Source organism: Tarenaya hassleriana, unplaced genomic scaffold (assembly GCF_000463585.1).
Source record: "Tarenaya hassleriana unplaced genomic scaffold, ASM46358v1 Cleome21, whole genome shotgun sequence".
NCBI classification, from domain to species: domain Eukaryota; kingdom Viridiplantae; phylum Streptophyta; class Magnoliopsida; order Brassicales; family Cleomaceae; genus Tarenaya; species Tarenaya hassleriana.
The window spans coordinates 859,969-883,485 of record NW_010965451.1 but is presented as its reverse complement, the minus strand read 5'-3'; the positions used below and the strand labels follow the sequence as shown (position 1 = coordinate 883,485).

The window sequence follows — 23,517 nt, the reverse complement described above, 5'->3', positions numbered from 1 at the left end:
TTTTTTGTTTATTTTATATATGAACTTGTTTATAGAGTTAACAAAATATGGGTTGAAAAATGTTGGACGAAAAAAAAAATTGGGTTTAAAAATAATAATCAAATGGGTCCGACTGAAAATCTGAACTCAATTGTCAACCGTAATTTTTTTACACACTTGGATGACCATAGGTCCCACAAAAAACATTGCATGTGAAAATGTCGTTGGAGGAAAAATATTGGATTAAAATTGTTAGAGAACAAAATATGGATTTAGGTGTTTAAAACTCTAACTATAATCTCTTTTTGTTTGTTTGATAGCATCCTAAATTATGAACTTTTCTTTTTATTTTTTATTAAAAATATGAACTTATTTATATTTTAGAGAAAAATTCGAGTTAAAATTGTTATAGAAAAAAATTTTGGCTTAAAATATTGGAGAAAAAAAATATAAGATTGAATAAAGAATTGATCCTATAGAAAAAATCTCCATTTTTTAATGGCAATACGTAATATGGGTGGAAAATATTAGAGGAATAAATTGGGTTGAAAAATAATAATCAAATGGGTCCCACCGAAATCTTGAGTTGAATTGTCAACCGTAATATTTCTGCACATTTAAATGACACTGGACCCCACAAAAAACATTGCATATGAAAACTGGGTCCCACAATATTTCGGTCACATTGGGTCACAGTTAGTCACAGTGGGTCACAAGGGCCGATTTTGTCGATTCTTTCAAATGAATCAACATGAATGCTTTCACATGTTCCATAAAACCCCTTTTGTATTATATTGAAGAGTAAAAATGGATTTCTTCAAATTGTTGGTGCAAAAGTAATCTTCACATATGTGTTTCATATGTGTTCATAGTATTTTATGAAGGATTTTGACAATTTTGGTGTTTTTGTATTACAAACTCCTTATAATGTCTTATAAATCTCTCATTACCACTATATTTATATTCCTTATACCTTGTTATAACACGCCAAAGTTTAAAAAACACGTTTTAACCTATATTTACCTTTGTCACTTGGTCACAGGTCACATCCGGTCACAATGGTCACATAGTGTAAAATTGCACTATGGTCACATTGGTCACATGCTGGTCACAATGGGTCACAATCGGTAGTCATATAAGATAACTTATTTGCTGTATTTTAATATGTAAAATAAAATCAAAGTATATAGAATATAATACAACATGGAACCAAATTACATGGAATACAATACAAAATTATTATACAGTTTATGTATCTCTATTCATTAAAAATTATGCGTTTTCTCACACATTGTTGATGTTAATACTCTTGTTATAACATAGGTCTCCCACTTTTCCGTCTGCCTTCCATTATATGAGCAATTTTGTTTGTTATACTTCAACATTTCGAGTTTAAGATCAATGTCGTACGCAACTTCCGCTTGTCTTCCAAAATTATGCGTTCTCTCAGGAATTATAAGCTCATCTTCAACGTTTTGTTTACCATCAATTTTCACACGTACCTCTCCCATCTCCACATAAAGCATACATCGAATTCAATATATTTATCCAATAGATAAATATGAACGTGTATTATACGTTAGTCAGCTTTCTGTTTTCTTTGATATTTGGCAAATAACTCCAACCTTATCTCTGTTTATCTTTTTATACTTTCATCTTAGCATATAACTCTTGAATAAATTCACTATAGGTCACCTCACAGAGGGACAAAAGAATAACATACTTTGGTTTTCTATAAACTTTTCTTTTCATTCATATTCTTCATTCTTATTCACTATCCACCTAACATCATATAGAAAGTATACAACTGTCGATCTCTCATCTCACCCGTCCATTATAGCTGTAGAAAGCATAAATACAAAATGTAGATCAATTTGACTATTCTGGACTCTATGGACATGTGACCATGTAAACATATAATATCATGTGACTATTCTGAATCATGTGACCATGTGATATTGTGACCATGTTAACATAGTACCATGTGACCATGTTAACATAGTACCATGTGACCATGTGAACATTGTACCATGTGACCATGTAAACATAGTACCATGTGGCCATATTGTGAACATAGTACCGTGTCATCCTTGAGATCTATGAGAACCATTATTCTAATGACCTGTGACTAATGTGACTATATCACCATGTGACCATATGACCATGTCACCAACTCTTTTTTATTGTGACCCGACTTTTGTGCACACTTGTGACCTTGTGACCAATGCACAGGGTGTAAATCGTGACAGATTACCTATATGACTAATTACACAATGATACTCTAAACTTTAGAAATAGGTTATTTATATGATCCATTATATAGTGATACTCTAAAAACAACACCGAAAACTCAAATCTGATCTGGATTTATGATTATACTATACTACAAAGGATAAAATTTCAGAAATATCTACAATTATAAGACAAAAATGGAAGAAGAATCAATGTTTATCAAATAATCCCTCACACCCATCAATGTGCACGAAAAAAAAATCAGATTTTTATAATTGTTTGCCCTAATTCCAACTTTTTCGTTATTTTTCCACTAATTTTGCTTTGATTTCTAACGGATTTGAAAAAAAAAATTGAAAGTTTCAGAGGAGAGAGAGTGTGTTCGACAAGAGAGTGTGTTCGACAAGAGAGAGGGGAAGGAGAGAGAAACCAAAAAAAGAGGAGAGAGAAATAAAATCTTAGATTTTAGAGAAAAATAAATTAAAAATAAATAAATAAAATAGGGTATTTTAGTCATTTTACATTGAAAAGGGTATAATAGAAGTTGATTTTTTTTGTAAAAAAAAGAAGGGTATGGATGGATGTTAATATAGCATATCGAGGGTAAAATAGAAGTTGTCCCTAATGAAAGCCGTCCGTGGGGCTCCACATGCGCAATTTGTTTTGTTGGATAAAATTTTGAAAATGAAAAAAAAAAGGATATTTTTCCGAAATCAAATTACAAGATTTTGCTTTACGTATTTTGGTCATATTTCATACGTCCATACAAAAATTTCATTATTGTCCTCTTTTTTTTATTAAGTTTCTGAATATTTGAAAATTATATAATTTGATGCAATGGACTTCCAGATTAGATTAAAAAAACAAATGAATATTAAAATGGTGAGGGGAGAGAGATAATAATTGCAATTAACGTCATGAGATTCGGCCATTTTTATAATTATGATGATCCGATTTTCTTGAGCAGTGCCACGTCAGTTGACCGCAGCTCGATCTCTAACCCATGTTTGAGTTACCAATATATCAAATTATCAATAAATTGGTGATAAGTATTTTCCAATAATTCAAATCGGTGGGTATTCACAGAAACATTTTATTTTTATTTTATGTTTAAAAAAATCAGACAAATGGAGCAACCAGGAGGATATATGGATGGAAACTTGACTATACCGTATCATGTTTTTAACAAAATTTTCACATATTTACTGCACAGATAAATTCCAAAAAGATTATAATTAAAAATGATAAAAAAAAATTGCTATTAAGAGAAATAAAGAAATGAGATTCGATACAATTATAATTATATGCCATTCAGTTCGGCTAATAAATTGAATTTAAAACAAATTTATTTGGTTATTTACCAAATTGACACGCTGTAATAAATTCTGAATGTTGATTTGTGTACTTGCATGTAAAACTCATTGAATTGAAGTCGGACAAATAAATATTCAGATATGAACTCTGAATACTCTCAATTGGTTTATAAAATAAATAAATAAAATGACAGGACAAGTCTTATATTGTACACTTAGAAAGGACGGACGGGTGAATGAAAGCTGCATGTTTTTCTTGAGAAACCATTCCACACAGATTCCGGTCAATTCAAAAATCTCCTCCCACCTCTCTCTCTCTCTCTCTGACGGGACCAACCATAAGACCTCAAGAACATAAACGCAGAAACAGAGTCGCTTCTTGTTCCAAGACCATTATTTCCCACAACCCAAATCCAATTTCCCAAGAAACTCTCCAGAACCAGCAGAACCAGACAAAACACAAAGTCCATCTTCCTCTTCTTCTTCTTCAAAGTATCCAAATCCTTGTATATATATATATACGGTCACACACAGAGAAACAAAGACAGAGCAAGACCCATCAAAAACCCAGAAACAGGAGACCAGAAAGATGATGTCTTTTTCACTTTCTACGCTTGCCCTTCTAATGCCGTACCTTGTCTCTGCATTGCTTCTTCTTCTTCTTCTCGAGCAACTCTCCTATCTTCTCAAGAAACGTCACCTTCCCGGACCATTCTTCGTCCCTCCCATCATCGGAAACGTACTTCCCCTCGTCCGTGACCCTACTTCTTTCTGGGACAAACAGTCTGCGGCGGCGGAATCCGCCGGAATCTGCGCCAATTACCTCATCGGAAAATTCATTGTCTACATCAGAGACACCGAGCTCTCCCACCAAATCTTCTCCAATGTCCGTCCCGATGCTTTCTTCCTCGTCGGACATCCCTTCGGCAAGCGGCTCTTCGGCGAACACAACCTTATTTACATGTTCGGAGAAGATCACAAATCCATTCGCCGTCAGATCGCCCCTAACTTCACTCCCAAGGCTCTCTCAACGTACTCCGATCTTCAGCAAATCGTCATTCTCCGCCATCTCCGGCGGTGGGAGGAGCTCTCCCGCGGCGGAGGAGCGGTGGCGCTGCGGCAGCTCGTCCGCGATCTCAACCTCGAGACCTCCCAGACGGTTTTCGCCGGACCGTACCTCGACCAAAAGGCGAGGGAAAAGTTCCGTACTGACTACAATCTCTTCAACGTAGGAACCATGGCGCTTCCGGTCGATTTCCCGGGATTTGCCTTCGGCAAGGCTCGCCGTGCTGTTACGCGGCTCGCGAAGACGCTCGCGGTTTGCGCGGAGAAGAGCAAGGCGAGGATGGCGATGGGGAAGGATCCGTCGTGCCTGATCGATTTCTGGATGTCGGAGATCGTGAGGGAGATCGCCGCTGGTAACCCTCCGCCGCCGCACTCCGCCGACGAAGAGATCGGCGGTTTTCTCTTCGACTTCCTCTTCGCCGCACAGGATGCGTCCACGTCATCACTCCTCTGGGCCGTCGCTCTCCTCGACTCGCACCCGGATGTCCTGGAGAAAGTCCGGCAAGAAGTCGCCGGAATCTGGTCTCCGGAGTCGGACTCTCTGATAACCGCCGATCAGATCGTGGAGATGAAGTACACGCGTGCGGTGGCGCGTGAGGTCATAAGATACCGACCTCCGGCGACACTTGTCCCTCACATAGCGATGAGGGATTTCCAATTGACCGACAATTATACCATCCCGAAGGGCACAATCGTCTTTCCATCAGTATTCGACTCGTCATTCCAGGGGTTTACCGAACCGGACCGGTTCGACCCGGATCGGTTTAGCGAGTCGAGACAAGAGGACCAATTGTTCAAGAGGAACTTCTTGGCGTTCGGATGGGGCCCGCACCAGTGCGTGGGCCAACGCTACGCACTCAACCATCTCGTCCTCTTCATCTCCATGTTTTCTACACTGTTGGATTTCAAGAGGATCCGATCCGACGGCTGTGATGAGATCGTGTATTGCCCCACGATCTCCCCTAAGGACGGGTGTACGGTATCTCTCACTGGACGCGTCGCAAGATTTCCTAATCTCTCTTGAATTGCCGGGAATGCCCCTCTGGTTTACTCAAAAGGGTACTTTTGTCATTTAAGTGTTTCTCGAAGACAGAATCCCAGTGTGGTGTGATTTGGGGGGTGGAAGATGATGATTTATTTTATAAATGATGTGATTTTTTTAATGATCTTGTCAAATGTCCTTGTGTTCTTTTAAGGGTACAATTAGCCCATGAACTGTATTAGAAATATGTTATTATTGTGACTAAAAAATAATGGAAATGAATGTTCAATAATAAGGTTCGGTTCTGAAAATTATATTGTTGCCAAGTATTTATGTAAAAAAAAAAAATTGGGTGTTTCTTCAAAAAATAAATAAATAAAAGGAGTATAAACAAAAAATATCGTATAATTTAGGGATGGTCAATTTAGTGTAATTTCCGCAATGTAGTTGGCAAAAAAGTAAACAAAATTAAAACTCTTTCAATGACGAATTCTATTGAATTTTGACCAACATGACATATTAATTCAAAATGTTTATCAATTTGTACATGCTATTAAATAAACCCGTTATAGATATTGGATTCATGGCCTATAATCAATTCTTTTTTGGTGTGTGTGTGATTAGTACTCCATTATTGTATTTGTAACCAACCAATCCTATCATTGCCTTTATCGAATACTAAATGTAATTTTATGGGTTAAGTTTTTGTTGTCGAGAGAACATTATTTTAGAATTTAAAATTTCAAAAACTCATCCACAACGAAAGAAAGAAATAATATATATATATATGTTGGAATGTATATAACTTAATATTGTAGTATTGATCTCTAACAAATGTTTCTGAACCGAATAACGTTCAGTTCTATTTGTTATATATTTTTATAGAATTAAATAAACTATTCTCGAAATGAACCGTACAAATACTAAACCGAATCTGACAAATACCCCATCAAAATTCGAATTATCCATCAATATACATGTAAGTATTATGATTTGGTACTTCTATAACGATATCGTTTCGAGTTGAACTGACTGAAACCAAACCGAATCGTGTAACATCCGATGTTAATTTGGTACAATTTTTATAAAACTGAAAATATTATTCTACCGTTTAAATACGGAACCGAAAACCGAAACGTCACCCCTAATTTCATTTTTTCAAAGCAACGAGAGAAAATAAATAAACACAAATAAATGGGTCAAAATAAGAGCTGTCTGGTTCTGTACGGTACGGCTCAATTTAATTCGATTTAATGTATACGTGCATGATCGCCACGTGATTTTCATGAACTGTCATAATAATGCATGCATGCAAAAGTGTAACACCATTAATTTCCCTTTCCATATGCACGCAAAGACATCGTGGAATTACTGCTCGATGATTGCTTGCCTCAAAGTCAAGCCAGTCATATCGCTTTTTTAAAGGTTTTTATATTTAGGCTTTTAAATTGTGAATTAGGGCACGCTATTTTTCATATAAATATTGATTTTTTTTAGCTGTATAAATTGCATCAACACCCATAATAGAATCTCCTTTGAGTAAAAACATAATATATTGACCAAGAATTATACGTATCTGTTAAAATATCTTATGTATTAGACTATTAGCTGTTCAAACATACGTATAAATATATGTGTATATATATGTTTGTATATACTTATAATTGTTCAAACATACGTATTTATAGAGTTTGCATATCAATATAGAAATTAAATTATCACCATCTTCATCCTTTGTTTTTGTGACTATCATCGTTCGTAAAAAAATGATAAAAATAATAAAACTATATATGGTATAACAAACCAATAAGTTTTATAAAATAAAAAAAAAACTATCCATGGTTATTAATATATATGGACTTGTATTGTATATATTGATGCAAGCATACCAAAATCAAAACAAGCACAAGTTGCCTATTTTATTATATATTGGTGGTTTTCTGCCATATCGTTTGCCTGAATACGACATCTAAACAATTTCACTTATAAATAAAATAAACTCGATCATATTATTTGCTTGAATATGACATCTAAACGGTTTCGCTCATAGAAAAGCAAGAGTATGGACCCCAATTGAAATTATAATCCTGACTATGGTCATTCTTGATTAATGATTTTATTTTAATTTCACAATCGAAAGCCTTGCAATTATTTTGGATTTAAGAAATTGAATACATCCTTGAACCATGAAAAAATAATTACATTAAACTTTTAAAACTATATATGTTTAAAATTTTAATGAAATGATTTGTTTGCCAAGATATAATGTCACAATGTCACATTTAAATTTTACAAAGATATAACAATGGTGGTTGCAAGATTTCGATGACATTGATGATAATGGCTGTCCCAAAATTCTGACGTCGTTGATTTGGTTTTGATTCAGTGAAAAATAGAAAAGAATTGTAATTTTTTTTTTGGAAAGAATAAATTAAGAGATATGAAAGAAAATGTGATAAAAAAATATTGAGAGCTAATATAATTTACAAAGATTAATTTATTTTGGTTTGTAAATTTTTTTTCACTTTTTGTAAATATCCTGATTTAAATTCTATAGCAAAAAAAAAAAAAAGAGTTTTAGGTTTCTTTGGTGGAGAAATATTTTTGAGGTTAAATGTTAGATGTGGTCGGATGTTGTCCCTTGAAATTGAAAGGCTAATTTAAGAGACAAATATAGGATAAAAATTTCTCAACCTTGTAAACGAAAAAAAAAATTCTAAATAACTTTTTGAATTTTGGAGAAAGTTTAAAACACGCGTGAATAAAATTTCCAATATTATTAATTAAATAGGAAAAATATTTTTATATATTTTAAACTAAATTCTACCCAAATATAATTCAGCGCTAGTATTCATTATTCAAATTTTATTTTATGTGAAAGATTGTAAAAAAATCACTCTAATAATAATAATAATTTTTATTATTTAGTTTATAATAATTTTCAAATCTAATAAAAAAATTCAAATAGAATAAAATACAAAAAGATTCAATTAATCATCGACGTCTCGAAAAAAATCAAATATGGCAGTCTCATTTTTTCGAAATTTTTTCTAATTAAAAAACTCTTTTTAACTTCAAACACAAAAACCATTATTTTTCTTTAGTGATTTTCGCGTAAAATTATGGGTTTAGTCTTTAGAATTTTTTTTCCCTTTACCATAGTCTGAAAATGTCTCAGGCCCTTTTAATATCCACGGGCTTCTTTATGGACATCCATTGGGCTATTTCTGTACAAAACCTGAAATTAGGGTTTCCTGCACTCTCTCTCTCTCTCTCTCTCTCTCTCTGACGAGCTCATTTATAAACCGCAAAACCCTAGCCGTTGTCTTTCAGAGGATTCAATCGTCTGCGCAGAGTTGTCTTTCACGGCGTAACTCTGTCCTCTCGACAAGAAAATGGTCACTTTCAGGGTAATCTCGTGATTTCGCTAGGTTTTTGAAGCTTTCCCCCCGTCGCCATTGGTGCTTTCTCTCCCCGGGTTTACAAATCTGATCGGATTTCGTGTTCTGCGTCTCCTTTTGCAGTTTCATCAGTATCAGGTTGTCGAAAGAGCTCTCCCGACAGAGACCGATGAGCACCCCAAGATTTACCGGATGAAGCTCTGGGCAACCAACGAGGTTCGTGCCAAGTCCAAGTTCTGGTTAGTAACCGAGTTCAATCTCTCTTAACCGTGAATTTGGGTTTGATCTCCATTTTTGTCTCTTTTCCTGATGTTTTGACGGTTTGTATTTGGATTCAGGTACTTTTTGCGGAAACTGAAGAAGGTTAAGAAGAGCAATGGACAGATGCTTGCCATCAACGAGGTACTTAATTCGATGATCCCGGTCTGTATAACGAAAATGGTTGTAGGGTCTGAAGCCATTTATGATTCTGGCGTTAGAGCAATAAGATTTCATTTCACTCATGATCTTTCTGGTGGTTGTCGCTTGTTGTCTGGACATTACTATAGCATTAATCGCAAATGCCTTTGAATCAGTGACCTAATTCCGTTCGGGCATCATATTCTGGCTTTGGTCTGTCTTCATCTCTGCAAAGGGTTCTTCTTTTGATTCCTTCAAATTTGACCGTTATCATGTGGAGTTCCTCTTTTCCTTCCTGCAAAAGGGTTCTTTTGATTCCTGCTACATATTGTTCTGCAATTCTGAAAGATTTTCCGTTATACATCAGTGTATATAACTTTTATCAGATCTACTAGCCTTTGGGGTTTGTGTTACAGTGAATCTGATCTGTATCGCTTGCTCTACTGGGTTGTGTGAATTATGCAAAGTTCGATTCTTGAAAACCCGAAACCAACTTGCATGAATTACTTGTGACAGATCTTTGAGAAGAATCCGACAAAGATAAAGAACTATGGCATATGGCTGAGGTACCAGAGTCGTACTGGCTACCACAACATGTACAAGGAGTTCCGTGATATAACCCTGAATGGAGCAGTGGAACAAATGTACAACGAGATGGCGTCCAGACACCGTGTTAGGTTCCCGTGCATCCAAATCATCAAGACAGCCACTGTCCCGGCCAAGCTCTGCAAGAGAGAGAGCTCTAAACAGTTTCACAACAGCAAGATCAAGTTCCCATTGGTGTTCAGGAAGGTCAGGCCGCCGACCAGGAAGCTCAAGACCACCTATAAGGCTTCGAAGCCTAACTTGTTCATGTAAAACTTCTTCTGATTCGAGGTAATAGTCGGAAATTGTGGTTTTCGGGTTTGCTTTTTTTGGATTGTGTTGGATATTCTTATTTATGAATCTTGTTAGTGGTACTGAAGAGGTTGTTGAATTGAGATCTTCTTGGATTTTTTTTTGCAGTTCATCGGTTACTGTTTTTGCTTATGAAACCATTTTTTGTTTGTTCTGTTTACTTATGTTATGGTCTTGTCGTCGTCAAAATCCGCTTGGTATGTTTCTCTCTATAAAGTTGGTTTGATTAGGAGGTGGGAGGAAATTATGCCAATCAAATCCGGTCCAATAATTATATATTATCCATGTTTAAGCTCATGATATTATTATCTCCGAATTCGAGAGTTTTTTGTTTTAAAGATTTGGAATTTATGGTTGTAGTATCCAGTGAATTTTAAAAGTGTGTTTTTCTTTTATTTAAAATTTGTAAATTGTTTTTATTTTATCTTTATTTTTAATTTCGATTTTTGTAGTTTTTTATATTTTACTTTTATTAAATTCTACTCATTTATCTTTCTCATACTCATTCAAATATTCTCTATTTTTCTAATCAAAATATTTATTGGTGGTTTAAACATGTAAAACGTATTGTGATAGATGTTTTGGGTAGAAAAATAGTGAACATATGAACGTTAGTGTAGAGGAGAGGGAATGGTAGACATATCTAGTGTTGCAAATAGAGGTGTAAAACGAACCGCAGATCGCGGGCCGGTTCACGAGCCGAGCTCATAATATTTGAGCTCAGAAAAAACCGGATCAAATGAGTTAGAATTTTTTTTAAAATTTTTAAATTTTAATATTTTTTAAAATATTTTTATATACAAATTATATTTTTTATTACATATTTAGTTTGTTTTTATTTAAAATTTTATTTTTTTATTATATTTTAAATATTTTAAATATTTTTAAAATATTAAAATTAGTTTTAAATATTTGTTAGTATTAAAATTTTATTTTTAAAATTTATATATTTGGTTCGTGGGTCGGTTTGTTTGGTTCGCGGGCTAAGACGATATGAGTTGGACTCATGTATTTTTGGCTCGCTAAAATACGGGTTGAGTTGGGCTGAGCTAAAAAATTTTCAGATCGGTATGAGTTGGGTTGGGTCGGGCCAACTCGTTTTACACCCCTAGTTGCAAATACGGAAAGATTTAATTTAAAATCGAAATGAGTATAAACAAAGGATTTATGTTGTTCCTAAATAAATTTAGGATTGAGACGACGGTGATATTAAAACTATTATAATTTTGTATATGATTAGCACTAATTGTATATCCGTTATTTTGGAATATTCAATCTCGTATAATTAAGATATATATGACTTTGGAATGTCCGATCTCACGTGATCTCACGTGATTATGAAAAACGAACCCTAATAAATCTTTATATTCTCTTGCGAGTAGTATCATTTTGCCCGATGGTCTTATGTCGACGCCGCTTTTTACTCTCTCGCGACACCGCTAGCTTTCTCGTACCTCGCCTTCTTCAAATTCTTCGTCATTCGTTCGCGCACTCGCCCGTTCGCCTCTTTTCACCATCTTCAGATTCGTATCCATTTCATCGATGGATAAACATTCCATTCATAATTCAGATCAGGTATTCGAAATTTTGGATCATGTTACAGATCTATAAATATAAGATGTATAGATATATATATATATATATCACCCATAACTTTGATTTTTGATGAAGTTCATATATGGATGTGGATCTCCTTATGAAATTTTGATTTTGATGAAGGGTTATGCCGGTTTAGGATTGCATTCCTATTGGTTGGTGTACCAGTTTTGTTCAACGTTATGTATGTCATGTCTAATTGCTGAAATGTTACAATAATAATGGAAGGGAATTTGCAACCAAATTCACACAATTTTATAAGGTTAGGGGAACGATCTATGAACAATTCCTGTTTTACTAATAAACCACGATTCTTTTTTGGAACATCAACAGAAAGTTTCATGTTTTGTTGGAAAAGATATTGCTGATATTTATTTATTTATTTACTGTGTTATACTCATCAATTTAATTTTTAAATGCATATTAATGTTTAGCTAATGTAATCGACTTTTCATCGTATATTATTTAGAAATCATAGGATGGTTATAATCTTCCTGCCACAATTGGTAATATTTTTTTAACCTAAGTTTTTTTTAAATTTATTATTATTATTATTATTATTATTATTATTTTGTTGCCATTTCGTGTGAATGAGATGCAACAAATACGATACTTTTGTAATATTAGCTTAAATTTCTCTATTTTTTTTTTTTTTCATTTTTTTAAAACATGTTTGGAGAGTAATTAAATTAATCATTCGGCAGTTCATTTAAATGAGAGACATTGACGGCTACTCATTCCTAAAGAACAAAACGAATCCCCCAAAATCAGACATAACTTGAAAACTTTCCCTAATCCTAACAATTTGTGTTAATTAATTAGGAAAAATAATAACAAAAGACGTTGACCGGCGACTTCAAAAGATAAATCATCAAAAAAAAAAAAATCATTATATTTCCCATGTTGGGCTAAACTTTACCCAAAAAAAAAGAAAAATCATTATATTTCTATAAATGACGATCCCAATTGTTTTGTAGTTTCCACTATAAATACCCACGCTCATGCATGCATGTATCCACAACCTCCAATAAAAAGTTTCTTCTTCATCTTCTTCTTCTTCCTCCTCACAGAGCTCTCCATCCTACCCAACAATGGCGGAAAAGAAAACCAAAGGAAAGCAAAAGATCGAAATCAAAAAGATCAACATCGAAGAGGATCGAATGATAACCTTTTCAAAGAGGCGTTCCGGAATATACAAGAAGGCCAACGAGCTCGTGGTCATGTGCGACGTGGACGTGGCCTTCCTGGTGTTTTCCAAATCCGGAACGCCGTTCACGTTCGGACATCCGTCCATGGAAGCGGTCACCGAACGGTTCAAGAACCCTAACCTGCCGAGATCGTCCATGGACAATGCGACGCTCGTGACGAGGGCTTATCGGACGCAGCGGATCAGCGAGCTGGCCAAAGATTACGAGAAGCTGGGGGATGAGTTGGAAGTGGAGAGGGAGAAGGGGGCTAAGGCTGAGGAAGAAGAGGTCGAGGAGACGAGGAACGGATGGTGGAACGCTCCGATCGACGATCTGAGCGACGAAAACAGGCATCGCATGCACGATGCTTTCGTCGAGCTGCACGACAATTTGTGCGACCTGCTCGCGCAAAGGCTCTAATTCCGGGGTATCGGGATTAGGGTGTCGTCTGGATCGGTGAACTGACACCATTGATGGGGAATAAGAGGATCTTTCTATCCGAGCTTTCCAAAAGCAGTAGAATGATCTGTAATGGTTTCGCTTTGATTCACCGAGTTTGTGTTTCGCTTTCGTTTTCGTTTTCATTTCTCGGTTTGGTACCGATGTATCGGAACTAGGGTTACCGATATCAGTTTTTTTTTTCAAAATAAAATAAGAAACCTCGTTTGTTTCTCCTTATGTCGTCGTCATACACAAAGTTTGGTTTAAGGTTTTGTCTGAAGACATATATAAGAACAATGAAACAATCATCCAATATTTCCTTTAACGTTCTCTAATGGAGGCAAAGAGATCCTTGTAAGAACGTTTTGGAGCGTCGGCCCGAGCGATGATCTCGACGACCTTGAAAGGTGCCTCGGGCTGAAGTAATGCTTCCACGGAAACTTCCGCAACCTGTTCTCTCGAGATGCTCCCTTCGTATAGAGTATCCTACCAAAAAATCCGAATATTTCATTACATGTTTTCCGTTAGATTCGGTGGAATCTGATGGTTAAAACATGAAAACTATATGCCAGAATGCGGCATTCTAAACGATCAACTCAGAAAAACCGGCATTCCGACATGTATCAAAGATCTCTTGGACTGTATATAAGTGTGTATGTGCTTATATATATATGTATGTATGTATGTATGTATGTATGTATGTATATGTTTATATATATATATGTGTATATATGTATGTATATGTGTATATATGTATGTATGTATAGTATGTACATATAATTATGAGTGTATAATGCATATACATACATAAATGTTTTGCAACCAGGACTCAGAAACAAAAAAGCTGCATTCTGAACTGTATGTGAATATACATGTGTACATGTGTATATATGTGTTTATATATGTATGTGCATATATGAGTGTCCGCACAGACATAAACGTTTTGCAACCTGGACTCAGAAAAAAGCGGCATTCTGAACTGTACGTCTGTACATATGTATGAGCGTATATGTGCATATATGCATATAAATTATTTTATTTTTAAAATTTTTATGTGACGTGGAAAACATTTTATGACGTGGCTGAACCGATGTCAAAAAATTGACTGGCTGCCACGTCATTATTCCGTGTGAACCCGACAAATTCAGTCAAAGCTGTCAAAGAATTGATTTGGAAGCGAATTTACAAATACGGGTTTTTAGTGGAAAACAGAGACAATTTCGCGAGTTTTATCGGAAGTTTGGACAGTATAATATAGTTTTTTCGTGCAACATTTTAACAAGTTCAGTGTTTTTTACGGGATTTTCTCGAAAGAAAACGATTCGAAAAGGGTCGTGACCTTACCTCGGGTTCCATGACGACGTTTCCCGTCGGGGGATCATTTCTAAGTCCACCGGGCCTTATGATGGTATAGTTGATGCCGGATTTCCTCACGTACTTCTCGGCCTGAAGCTTAGCGACTAGCGTCAGTCCAAAGACGTTGAGAAATACATAAGCCGGATTCAGTATCTGCCCCATTGCGGCTCCATTCACCAGGATCGAGCTCACGAGCACGAATCTGTCCACACCCTTTTTCCGACAAGCATCGACGAGATTCACCGTTCCAAAGTTATCCACCTAATCATCAATCACAAACAAGAACCGGTTTCATTCCTCGGAGCATTTTCATCTGTTCAAAACACTGACTGGTTCCTGTCTGAAAAATCTACCTTCCAAGGAGCGAAAAGATCGACCCCGGGACGAAAACCGGTGGCGCAAACCACAGCGTCTGAATCGTCGCCTATCGCTTCGGCTAGCTTCTCCGAACCCTCCGTTACATCTGCCTTAACCTACAAGAAACGATGAAAACCAGATGATATGACCAAACTTTTCGATCTCAGGCAATGGAGATTCGATGACGAGAAAAAAAAAACCCTACGATTTGAAGGGAAGGATCGTCTTTGAAAGACGTTTTCGCCTTTTCCACATCACGAACTCCTGCTTTGACATGGAAACCTCGAGACAACAACTGTTCTACGATCCTCTGCCCTGTTTTTCCAGTTGCTCCTGCAACGAACACCTTCTTCTTCTTCTCCATGGCTTCTTCTGCTTTCTCGTTAATGTCTTCCATTGATTCACCTCTCTCCATCTGAGACGAATTACCACGGAGGAGACATAAACAAAAACCTAAAGCATGTGACCAGATCTCGGTGAATCATTTATCGATAAATGAAGCCAAATCATCCAATTCCAGAGAGTTACATATATTGCAGAAAGGGCAAGTACTTCTAATTCAAGATTCGAACAAAAAACCTAAAACCCATTACCGCTGTTCATTATCATTCCATCTCCACGTTCTCCTTCATTTTCTCATCAACCAAAACACAGCCCGCAAACAGAGATGACACAATTTTACACTCAAAGCCCTCAATTTCAGAGACGAAGAATCGGAAGATTAAACAGACAACTCCGTTTTCTGGGCAATTCCCAATGTTATCCGACAAGATTTTCTCGGCATCGAAACGGAAAGTTCGTACCTTGACGGAGATGAAGGAGCGAGAATTGGGTTTCTTGGAGGAAAAGGCGAAGGAGAAGGAAGAAGGAGAGCTGTGGAATTGGCAGAAGAATGCTGTGGAGTGACTGAGAAGCAGAGATGTTGCCATTGATGGATTCCCCAAGTAAATTTCTTTTTTTTTTGTATATTTTTTTTTTTGTGTTGTAGGATTTGTTGCTGTCATCATGCCACTTGGCAAAACCCAGACGAACTAAATCGATACGACGTCGTTGGGAAATTTGAAATAAAAAGTTCGAGACTTTTTTTTGTATAAAGGACTTTGGAACTTTTAATTTCCAAAAAGAAAAATTTCAACAAAATCGATACGACGTCGTTGGGAAGTTTTTTCACTGTACACAACCCAGACGAACAGAAGCGTGCGGATTCCGGGAAAACAGCGAGAAAATCTTGGACAGGGACTGAGAAGAAGACAACAGAATGACGAAGAAAGCTTCCAATCCATCAGGCGGAGGCTCTAATCTGTATGTCTTCTCGCTAATCTCTCTCCGATACGCGTTCATAATCTAGGGTTTTCCTCTGGTCTTCTTCTCTGTCTAGGGTTTCTAGTTCTGTTTCTGATTCAGGTTCTGCTCGATGATTAGGTAGGGAATTGTACCGAAGCAAAATAGGTTGTGTTGAGATTATAGGCTTGTGCTATTCAGTGAGCGAGAAACTTTCACTAGTAGTAATGGTGGGTATTGCAATACTTTGAAGATTGAAATGGTCGGAAGTGATTTTGTCGAGAATTCGTTCTCTTTTACTTGTCAATTGTGAGAAGAAAGAGAAAGATAAGCTAGGTTTTGTTATCATGATAATGAATTTTGGTGATCATTGTTGAAGCTGTGTTTGGAACTTTTTTTTTTTGCAGAAAATCAAAAGATGTAGTGAGGAAGTCTTCAAGATTGAGAGTCCAGACTTTGAGAAACCCTAAAAGAGACGAGAAGAAGAAGAAATCCGGTAGAGTTGACAATAAGATTCCCAAGAAACCGCCCACTGCTTTCTTCTACTTCTTGTAGGTATCTTCTGCGAATTCGGTCATTATCCCTTTGTTTCTTGATATCGATAATACTCTAAAGGAGATGCCTTTTACGTATATAAGCTCTCCCTCCGCTCTCTTAGCGAACTGTGCATTTCTCATTAGCATGAGTTCGGTTGCTTTGTCTTTCTGAACTGGTTATTTCAGAGGCATGCAAAGAGTATTATCACAGGAGTATAAGCATGTGGTTATTTGAAACGAAATTCACCACCAATGGGCAACTCAATATACATTTGTACTACATATATCTAGTGATTTTGTGTTTTTATGTCAATATTGTGAGCTATATATATATATATATATGCTCTGTTTATACAATGGTGTTATCATAACTGGAGTACTCATTGTTTTACTGGGAACACTGTAGCTTTTGTTATTGATCGCGACATATATTTCTCCCCACTGCCTCAGTTGAAGATTTATACAGTCCAGAACAAGTTCGTATTCACGTTTCTTTTTTTTTTATACTTTTGATTCATTGTCTTGCTTACAGGGAGGATTTTCGTAAGGAATACCAAGAGCAGAATCCAGATGTCAAGTCCATGCGCGAGGTTGTAGATAATATACCTTGCATATTTCATGGTAAAACTTCTTTCGTGCAGTCACTGATTTTTTGTTCTTCGTTCCATTTAGATTGGGAAGGCATGTGGAGAGAAATGGAAAATTATGTCCTACGAGGTAACCTTCGCATCGCATCTACCCTCACTCCCTGTCCCTGTCCAAAATTTCGTCACTTATTAGAATTTGGTTGTCAATACTTTGTCTAGCATCTGCCAAATTTATACAATAGCTCGCTAGTAATGTGCTAAACATGTGAATACCTGTAATATGAATATTGTGATGATGATGATGTATTATGGTTGCATTTTCAGTGAAAGGATTCCGAGCCATCAATGTTAGCATAGTTTAGATTTTCTTTTGATCTTCAGTCAGTATTCCTTCTCGTGCTTGTAGTTTGCGATTGAAGGCCTTCTTCTCTTCTAACTTCTTTAGGGTGGGTGTTTAAATGAACAGCATCTTCTTCTACATTTTTCTCTCGAAAGGGTTTCCGTTTGCCATTTATATAACCTCTAGAAAGATGAAATGGTTTCTGATCAAGTAACTTGATTGATATTACTAACCGTTTGATTGTTTGATTTTACTGATTGTAGGAAAAAGTGAAGTACTACGATATTGCCACTGAGAAGAGGGCAGAGTTTGATCAAGCCATGGCAGAATATACCAAGAGAAAGGTACCCAGATCGTAAATTTTCTCTCGTTTTGATTTACTGTTTTCTTTGATTTTTTAAACACAAGGATGAGTTTTTCATGGTAATTTTTTTTTTGTGCAGGAATTGGGCGAGGAATCAGAAACTGACTCGGATTTTTCTGAATAGTATACCCTTTACCTGTTTAGTAATATTGTTCTTGGACGAGTTAAGGTGTATATTGGTCTCTTTTAGAAGTTTGTCTTTTTCCATTTAGGTCGTTCTTTCTCTGTATCATTCTTCTATGAATCTTTTAAATGAAGCCGCATTCGGACGTCTATGATCGTTAACTTGCTTGGATTATCGGTGAAGGTTTCCATTTTTTTATTGTCTCCATTCGGATTCAAAGACATGCAGTGGGGAATTATCAGAGATACAGAGTTAGGAGCTTTCTTCTCTTGAAGGGATATTGTTGAATTGCAGTGGAGAATGCTCAAAGGTAATTGACAGTTAGTTGAGTTAGTTCATTTGATATTCGGTATTTGTCCATAATGACTTAAGTATTCATTCGATATTCGATATTGTCGCATCCTAACTTGTAATATAAATCAGGAGGAAGATGTTACTGCATAAATAGAGAGGCTCACTTTTTTCTATGGAAACCCTAGTTATCATCATCATCATAATCATCATCATCATTTGCAGCGTTGCAGGAGCCATTATCGGCGGAGAGAAGCATTAGAGTGGATGAAGCCTTCATCTGAGTGGCTCGACCTTTGATCTCATCATGCATGGCTTGCAACACAGATTTGTATTCCTTGAGCTCGTCGAGGCTAAGTTCTTCCACGGGTTTCAAGAATCTCTCATACCCAGCAGATTCAAGGTTCTCCTGAAGCATCTCTCCTCGTTTCTTCTCGGCTTTGAGCTGTTTGGTAAGTCGGTCAAGGTTTTCAATAATCTCGTCCTGTTTATCCCTCTTTCGAACTCTGGTTTCATCATTACAACCACTGCCCGTCTCTTCGAAATCGTTAATGAATCGTTCAGTGACAGCCTCGACGCTGGGTTTTCCGTAGGAAAAGGGTTTGCCTCCAGGAGAGAAAACGACGATACCCACCTCGGCGTTGCAGAGAGTAGCCAGCTCGCTCGCTTTCTTGAACAAACCCGTCCTCCGTTTCGAGAAGGTAACCTGCCTTGTGTTCATGTCCTGCACTTTCTCCATCTCTATCTTTCTCCGACCCATTTTTTTCCTTTTACCTAATTCAAAAGGTTACAGATTTATCAACCAAATGCGTAAATATTGTTCAGGAGATTGAATCTGGAGGAGAAAAGATATATGATGAAAGTGATGCAATTATTGTTTTCATGATTTCTGTGGGAACAGAGTTTGATCATTCTCTTTTCGAAACCGTTTTTTTCAGATTGGATTGCATCAAGTGAAGAAAAAACGCAGGCAACAGATCGAGAAATAGTTCCGGGAATCATGAAAGAGATCTCGAAGGATCAAACTGTAAGTACTTACAGACTCTTTTGGTTTTGTATGACTGCTCCTCTGATATATGCAGGGAGGGCCGTTGATGCCTGGGGATGATTTCTTCAGGAACACTGCTGGATTTTGATGGATGGATGGATGATAGTAATTTGTTACGTGAGGTATGTATTTATGTGTAATGGAATCCGGCCTTTGTATTTTTAGAAAGAAGAGAATTTATTTTCAACTTTAGAAAATCATATATTATATCATTTAGGATTGCGGATATGGTAAAATCATGATACAAAATCTGCAGTTGCCTCTGTGGGGATTTGGTGTATTTGGATGAAGGGTTACGAAAATTTGGAATCAGTTATAGAGAGTTGCCAAAAAATTTAAATACCAACTTTGTGGGTTGTGATATTTTTCATCATCTGAATTGTGTAATAATTTCTTGAATTGGTGCACCTACACTTTTGTCATTCGGTCGGACCACTCTTTTGTATATAATACATCATTTATCAAATATTTCGGGGTCGCATTATATATATATAACGGCCAAGAACAAAAAAGAAGCCCAGTTGTTGATATCAGTTATATAATATAGTAAAAAGGTTACCAAACATATCAAATGTTTTGATCATATATGAAAGGATTGGACCAATACTGAGTACTAAAGCGTCACTTCATCATCCAAGCAAACAACACTAAGTCAATATGGAGATCAACATACCATCCTAGAGAGAGAGAGTTTTAGGTACCATCCTGAAGAGGCACAGAGAGAGAGAGAGAGAGAGAGAGAGAGAGAGAGAGGGAGAGAGAGAGTTCAAGGCAGAGGGGGAGAGAGAGGGTTCAAGGCAGAGGGAGAGGGAAAGGGTTCAAGGTTTGATCTTGAAATTCCCATTTCCGAGCTTCTTCTTCTGTGCATCGAGTTCGAGTGACTTGAGGTATTGAACAGCTTCATCAAGAACAGAAGCTGTATCCATTTGTTCTCCACCAGGAACAATTCTTCTCAGCATCTTCATCATCTTCTTCGTCTTCTCCCGTCTCTTCTCACCACTGTTACAGCTGCTGTTTCCAGACTCTTTCCAACCATAGCCCGAGCAAGGAGATTCTGTATAGACTTCTCCCGTATCATATTCTTCATCTTCTTCTTCTTCTTCTTCATCGTCGTCACAGCTCAGTAATGCATCAATCTCGTCTGAATCCTCTTTATGAGAGGAGGACGAGGATGCTTCTTGTTCATAGTTACTAAACCATTCCCGGGCATGCTCGTTTTGAAACGAACTCGCGAAAGCATTCAGGGCCGGGGAATTGAGCTTCCGGGTCATGTCAGGATGGTACATCACTTGGCTCCTGTCGTGGGTTTGATCGAGAACGATAAAGTTCTTCGGACATACAGTGGAAGGCTCGAGTTCAACGCCATTGAACGGCCTAAGCTTCGCACATGGGGGAAACACCGCATCAAATGCCGATGAATCATACCGAATGTGCATATTTCTGTCACCCATTTCATCCATGAAGTGATTTTCCTTGGCCTTACGGTGAAAGTTTTGATCTTTCTGCATCAGAAAACTGTTCACCTCAAACTGAAAGCTGCTTACTTTCTACTCTACTAGATGACCTTTTCAAACTTTTCCGCCGTTTAGCTCCGACTCCAAACCAAGAATTGAACTGCACAGCAAATCAAGTTACCCCCATCACACCGAAGATATCGAATCGAGAATCCCCACCAGAGCTTTTTTTTCCTGTCCCAAAACCCGAATTTCCGGATGTTTTCTCTATATCCCAAACCAGAATCTTTCAAACAGAATTCGAAATCTCCACACAGCTCTTCAGATCAAATTAGTGTCGATAGCCTTTCCGAAACCCGAATTTCTGTATATCACTAAAACCCGACTACGTAACAGGCTTAAGCAACTGCCGGAAATACTCAGCCTGCAAAATTGAAAAAGAAAACGAGTGAAGGAATTTTAGGACAGAAGACCAAAGCATACACAACTGTAACAGACCGAGGATTGTTCAACCAAACAAAATGTACATTAGGTTTCTACTTCGTAATAAGATCGAAGAAACGATTAACTGTCAAACATGTTCGTCTCCTAGACAAACTCAGTATATTAACGTGTGATTAGAGCAACCGTACCTGACAAACTTCTACTGATTGGTAATTAGCAACGAAACATATAGTCATTATAATTCTCCCTACGTCCTTCACGGCTCGCTGTTCCTTTCTGTTTCTGGCAATGCACATTCTCACACCGAGCAAACAGAAATCAATAGAAAACAGCTCTAATGTCCTTAAAACAACACCTGCGAAACAAAGAGCAAGATCCGGTGAAAACCAAACATGAACACATGTGAGGAAAGGGCGACAAGTTAGTCATTATCTCTGTTTTGTTTTGGCTCTAAATTTTCAGACATCAAAATTCCCGAGTTGGAAACATGGTATAAGCGGTCTAATCCGCAGGCAAAAACAAAGGGAACTGGAACATGAAAGGGCAGCGATCAATGCAAATGGGGATTCAGGTCATAAGCCCAAGGCGAGAGATAGAGAAGGAGACAGGAAGAAAACTCACCAGAAAATGCCCAATTACAGAATCACGAGGAAGAAGACGACCAAACGAGTGCAAGCCCTGTTGAAAAACACGAAGAAGGAAGTCCAAGGCATCTTTATATACTGAAATGGCATCCACCTTCTATTCTACCAAACTGCATAACCTAAAAAAATAAACAAAAGGCTGTGAAATGATCATCAAGCACATGAGGAAATCCAAAACAGAGCATCAAAAACCACAAGGAGATATTGATACAACATATTCCACCATTAAAAGCCTGTGTCTTCATGTTCTAATCCACAACAGATATCCCGAAAGCCATAAACATAAACTGTCCAAAAGCGGAAAGAAACAGAATATGAAACAGATGACCCATGTAAAATAAAATCAAAAGGAAAAAAAAAAGTTCATAACCTCAAATAGAGAGCATTAGAACAAAAACTAGTGAAACAATGCAAAACCCGACATCAAAATTATAGAATGGCATTGGAATTTCCAGGAAAAAAAAAGGCGGAATTTTTACGCAAAATATTTTTTTTCCAGAACAGGAAACTGAAGGATGGCACAATCAAATTCGACCCATAAGACACAATTTATGAGAATCGCCGACAAAAACACGATAAAAAAAAGGAGCCCGATACATCAAATTTCTCCCTTAACAGATAATAACACAGCCATCGTGTCAGAAACAGGCCGTAATAAAGCTAGCTAATCCATGGATCAATGATCAAAATTGAAACTAAAACGAGGGCAGCATCCAAGACAAACCCTAATTCAAACAGTTATACAAGAGGGAAATATCATCATCCATAAATCCGAGACCTTTGGATTAAGAACAAGACAGAATCTCCTCCGGAAAGAATGGGACTGAAGCAACGGTTGTCCGAACGAATTTCAGGACTCTGCAGCAGAAGATCTAGAGAGAGAGTGAGAGAGGAACGATCTGCACGCGGAGAGAGAAATAGAAGAAGTGGCCTGGGAGCGGGGGAGTAATTTTTTTTTTCCCTTGTGCGTTTTTGTTTGTTTTTGCATGCTTGTCCATTTTCAATTTTTATACGACAATGTTTTGAAGGAAATACTTTTTTCTTTAATTTATTTTCTTTATACAAAACCAAAATCCAATGTAACTCAATAATATCTAACATTATACATAACAAATTCGATCGATTATATAATTATTTTTTAAAACTAAATTATTCGATTTGATGTTAACTTAATACTTAGAAAAATGAATAAAAAATAA

At 36.8% G+C, this 23,517-nt stretch overlaps 7 protein-coding genes across 11 annotated transcripts; 4 read left to right on the top strand and 3 right to left on the bottom strand.

Moving 5' to 3' along the window:
* Nucleotides 1-3,685: 3,685 nt before the first annotated feature.
* On the top strand, nt 3,686-5,885 carry LOC104814293 (cytochrome P450 710A1). The gene has a single exon (XM_010542262.2). The coding sequence runs from the start codon at nt 4,114-4,116 to the stop codon at nt 5,611-5,613; it is 1,500 nt and encodes a 499-aa protein (XP_010540564.1). The 5' UTR covers nt 3,686-4,113; the 3' UTR covers nt 5,614-5,885.
* A 2,967-nt stretch (nt 5,886-8,852) lies between these two features.
* LOC104814290 (60S ribosomal protein L18a) lies at nt 8,853-10,422 on the top strand. The gene is made up of 4 exons (XM_010542261.2): nt 8,853-8,981; nt 9,096-9,211; nt 9,311-9,374; nt 9,888-10,422. Exons 1-4 carry the CDS (start codon nt 8,967-8,969, stop codon nt 10,227-10,229), a joined length of 537 nt encoding a protein of 178 aa, XP_010540563.1. The 5' UTR covers nt 8,853-8,966; the 3' UTR covers nt 10,230-10,422.
* A 1,290-nt stretch (nt 10,423-11,712) lies between these two features.
* LOC104814288 (agamous-like MADS-box protein AGL61) lies at nt 11,713-13,725 on the top strand. The gene is made up of 2 exons (XM_010542256.2): nt 11,713-11,843; nt 12,935-13,725. Exons 1-2 carry the CDS (start codon nt 11,811-11,813, stop codon nt 13,469-13,471), a joined length of 570 nt encoding a protein of 189 aa, XP_010540558.1. The 5' UTR covers nt 11,713-11,810; the 3' UTR covers nt 13,472-13,725.
* LOC104814289 (uncharacterized protein At2g34460, chloroplastic) lies at nt 13,704-16,165 on the bottom strand. Of its 4 annotated transcripts, none has more exons than XM_010542257.1 (5): nt 16,009-16,165; nt 15,411-15,620; nt 15,202-15,321; nt 14,837-15,109; nt 13,704-13,978 (listed from the first exon to the last, which is right to left on the bottom strand). In XM_010542257.1, exons 1-5 carry the CDS (start codon nt 16,132-16,134, stop codon nt 13,814-13,816), a joined length of 894 nt encoding a protein of 297 aa, XP_010540559.1. In that variant the 5' UTR covers nt 16,135-16,165; the 3' UTR covers nt 13,704-13,813. The 4 variants fall into 4 exon arrangements, with proteins under 4 accessions (XP_010540559.1, XP_010540561.1, XP_010540562.1 ...); XM_010542259.1 differs by having other exon boundaries at nt 15,411-15,658; nt 16,009-16,090; XM_010542260.1 differs by having other exon boundaries at nt 15,799-16,067.
* Nucleotides 16,166-16,349: 184 nt separating this feature from the next.
* On the top strand, nt 16,350-18,588 carry LOC104814287 (high mobility group B protein 14). Its single transcript, XM_010542255.1, has 6 exons — nt 16,350-16,507; nt 16,894-17,037; nt 17,555-17,612; nt 17,695-17,739; nt 18,213-18,293; nt 18,393-18,588. The coding sequence occupies exons 1-6, from the start codon at nt 16,464-16,466 to the stop codon at nt 18,435-18,437; spliced, it is 417 nt and encodes a 138-aa protein (XP_010540557.1). The 5' UTR covers nt 16,350-16,463; the 3' UTR covers nt 18,438-18,588.
* A 324-nt stretch (nt 18,589-18,912) lies between these two features.
* On the bottom strand, nt 18,913-19,612 carry LOC104814692 (agamous-like MADS-box protein AGL29). The gene has a single exon (XM_010542866.2). It carries the CDS (start codon nt 19,486-19,488, stop codon nt 18,913-18,915), a length of 576 nt encoding a protein of 191 aa, XP_010541168.1. The 5' UTR covers nt 19,489-19,612.
* A 703-nt stretch (nt 19,613-20,315) lies between these two features.
* On the bottom strand, nt 20,316-23,288 carry LOC104814285 (transcription factor bHLH144-like). Of its 2 annotated transcripts, none has more exons than XM_010542251.2 (4): nt 23,097-23,288; nt 22,296-22,437; nt 21,863-22,029; nt 20,316-21,654 (listed from the first exon to the last, which is right to left on the bottom strand). In XM_010542251.2, exon 4 carries the CDS (start codon nt 21,282-21,284, stop codon nt 20,595-20,597), a length of 690 nt encoding a protein of 229 aa, XP_010540553.2. In that variant the 5' UTR covers nt 21,285-21,654; nt 21,863-22,029; nt 22,296-22,437; nt 23,097-23,288; the 3' UTR covers nt 20,316-20,594. The 2 variants fall into 2 exon arrangements, with proteins under 2 accessions (XP_010540553.2, XP_010540554.2); XM_010542252.2 differs by having other exon boundaries at nt 22,296-22,428.
* Nucleotides 23,289-23,517: the final 229 nt, after the last annotated feature.

Excerpts from the sequence above, each read along its gene's own strand:
- LOC104814293 (XM_010542262.2), top strand. The coding sequence starts at position 4,114 with ATGATGTCTTTTTCACTTTCTACGCTTGCCCTTCTAATGCCGTACCTT.
- LOC104814290 (XM_010542261.2), top strand. Across the intron at positions 9,212-9,310 it reads CGTGCCAAGTCCAAGTTCTG|GTACTTTTTGCGGAAACTGA; the intron begins GTTAGTAACCGA and ends ATTTGGATTCAG. Across the intron at positions 9,375-9,887 it reads AGATGCTTGCCATCAACGAG|ATCTTTGAGAAGAATCCGAC; the intron begins GTACTTAATTCG and ends TACTTGTGACAG.
- LOC104814288 (XM_010542256.2), top strand. The coding sequence starts at position 11,811 with ATGGATAAACATTCCATTCATAATTCAGATCAG. Across the intron at positions 11,844-12,934 it reads CCATTCATAATTCAGATCAG|AGCTCTCCATCCTACCCAAC; the intron begins GTATTCGAAATT and ends TCCTCCTCACAG.
- LOC104814289 (XM_010542257.1), bottom strand. The coding sequence starts at position 16,134 with ATGGCAACATCTCTGCTTCTCAGTCACTCCACAGCATTCTTCTGCCAA. Across the intron at positions 15,621-16,008 it reads GCTCCTTCATCTCCGTCAAG|ATGGAGAGAGGTGAATCAAT; the intron begins GTACGAACTTTC and ends AATTCGTCTCAG. Across the intron at positions 15,322-15,410 it reads ACGATCCTTCCCTTCAAATC|GTTAAGGCAGATGTAACGGA; the intron begins GTAGGGTTTTTT and ends CGTTTCTTGTAG.
- LOC104814287 (XM_010542255.1), top strand. The coding sequence starts at position 16,464 with ATGACGAAGAAAGCTTCCAATCCATCAGGCGGAGGCTCTAATCT. Across the intron at positions 17,613-17,694 it reads ATGTCAAGTCCATGCGCGAG|ATTGGGAAGGCATGTGGAGA; the intron begins GTTGTAGATAAT and ends CGTTCCATTTAG. Across the intron at positions 17,740-18,212 it reads GGAAAATTATGTCCTACGAG|GAAAAAGTGAAGTACTACGA; the intron begins GTAACCTTCGCA and ends TACTGATTGTAG.
- LOC104814692 (XM_010542866.2), bottom strand. The coding sequence starts at position 19,488 with ATGGGTCGGAGAAAGATAGAGATGGAGAAAGTGCAGGACATGAACACA.
- LOC104814285 (XM_010542251.2), bottom strand. The coding sequence starts at position 21,284 with ATGCAGAAAGATCAAAACTTTCACCGTAAGGCCAAGGAAAATCACTTC.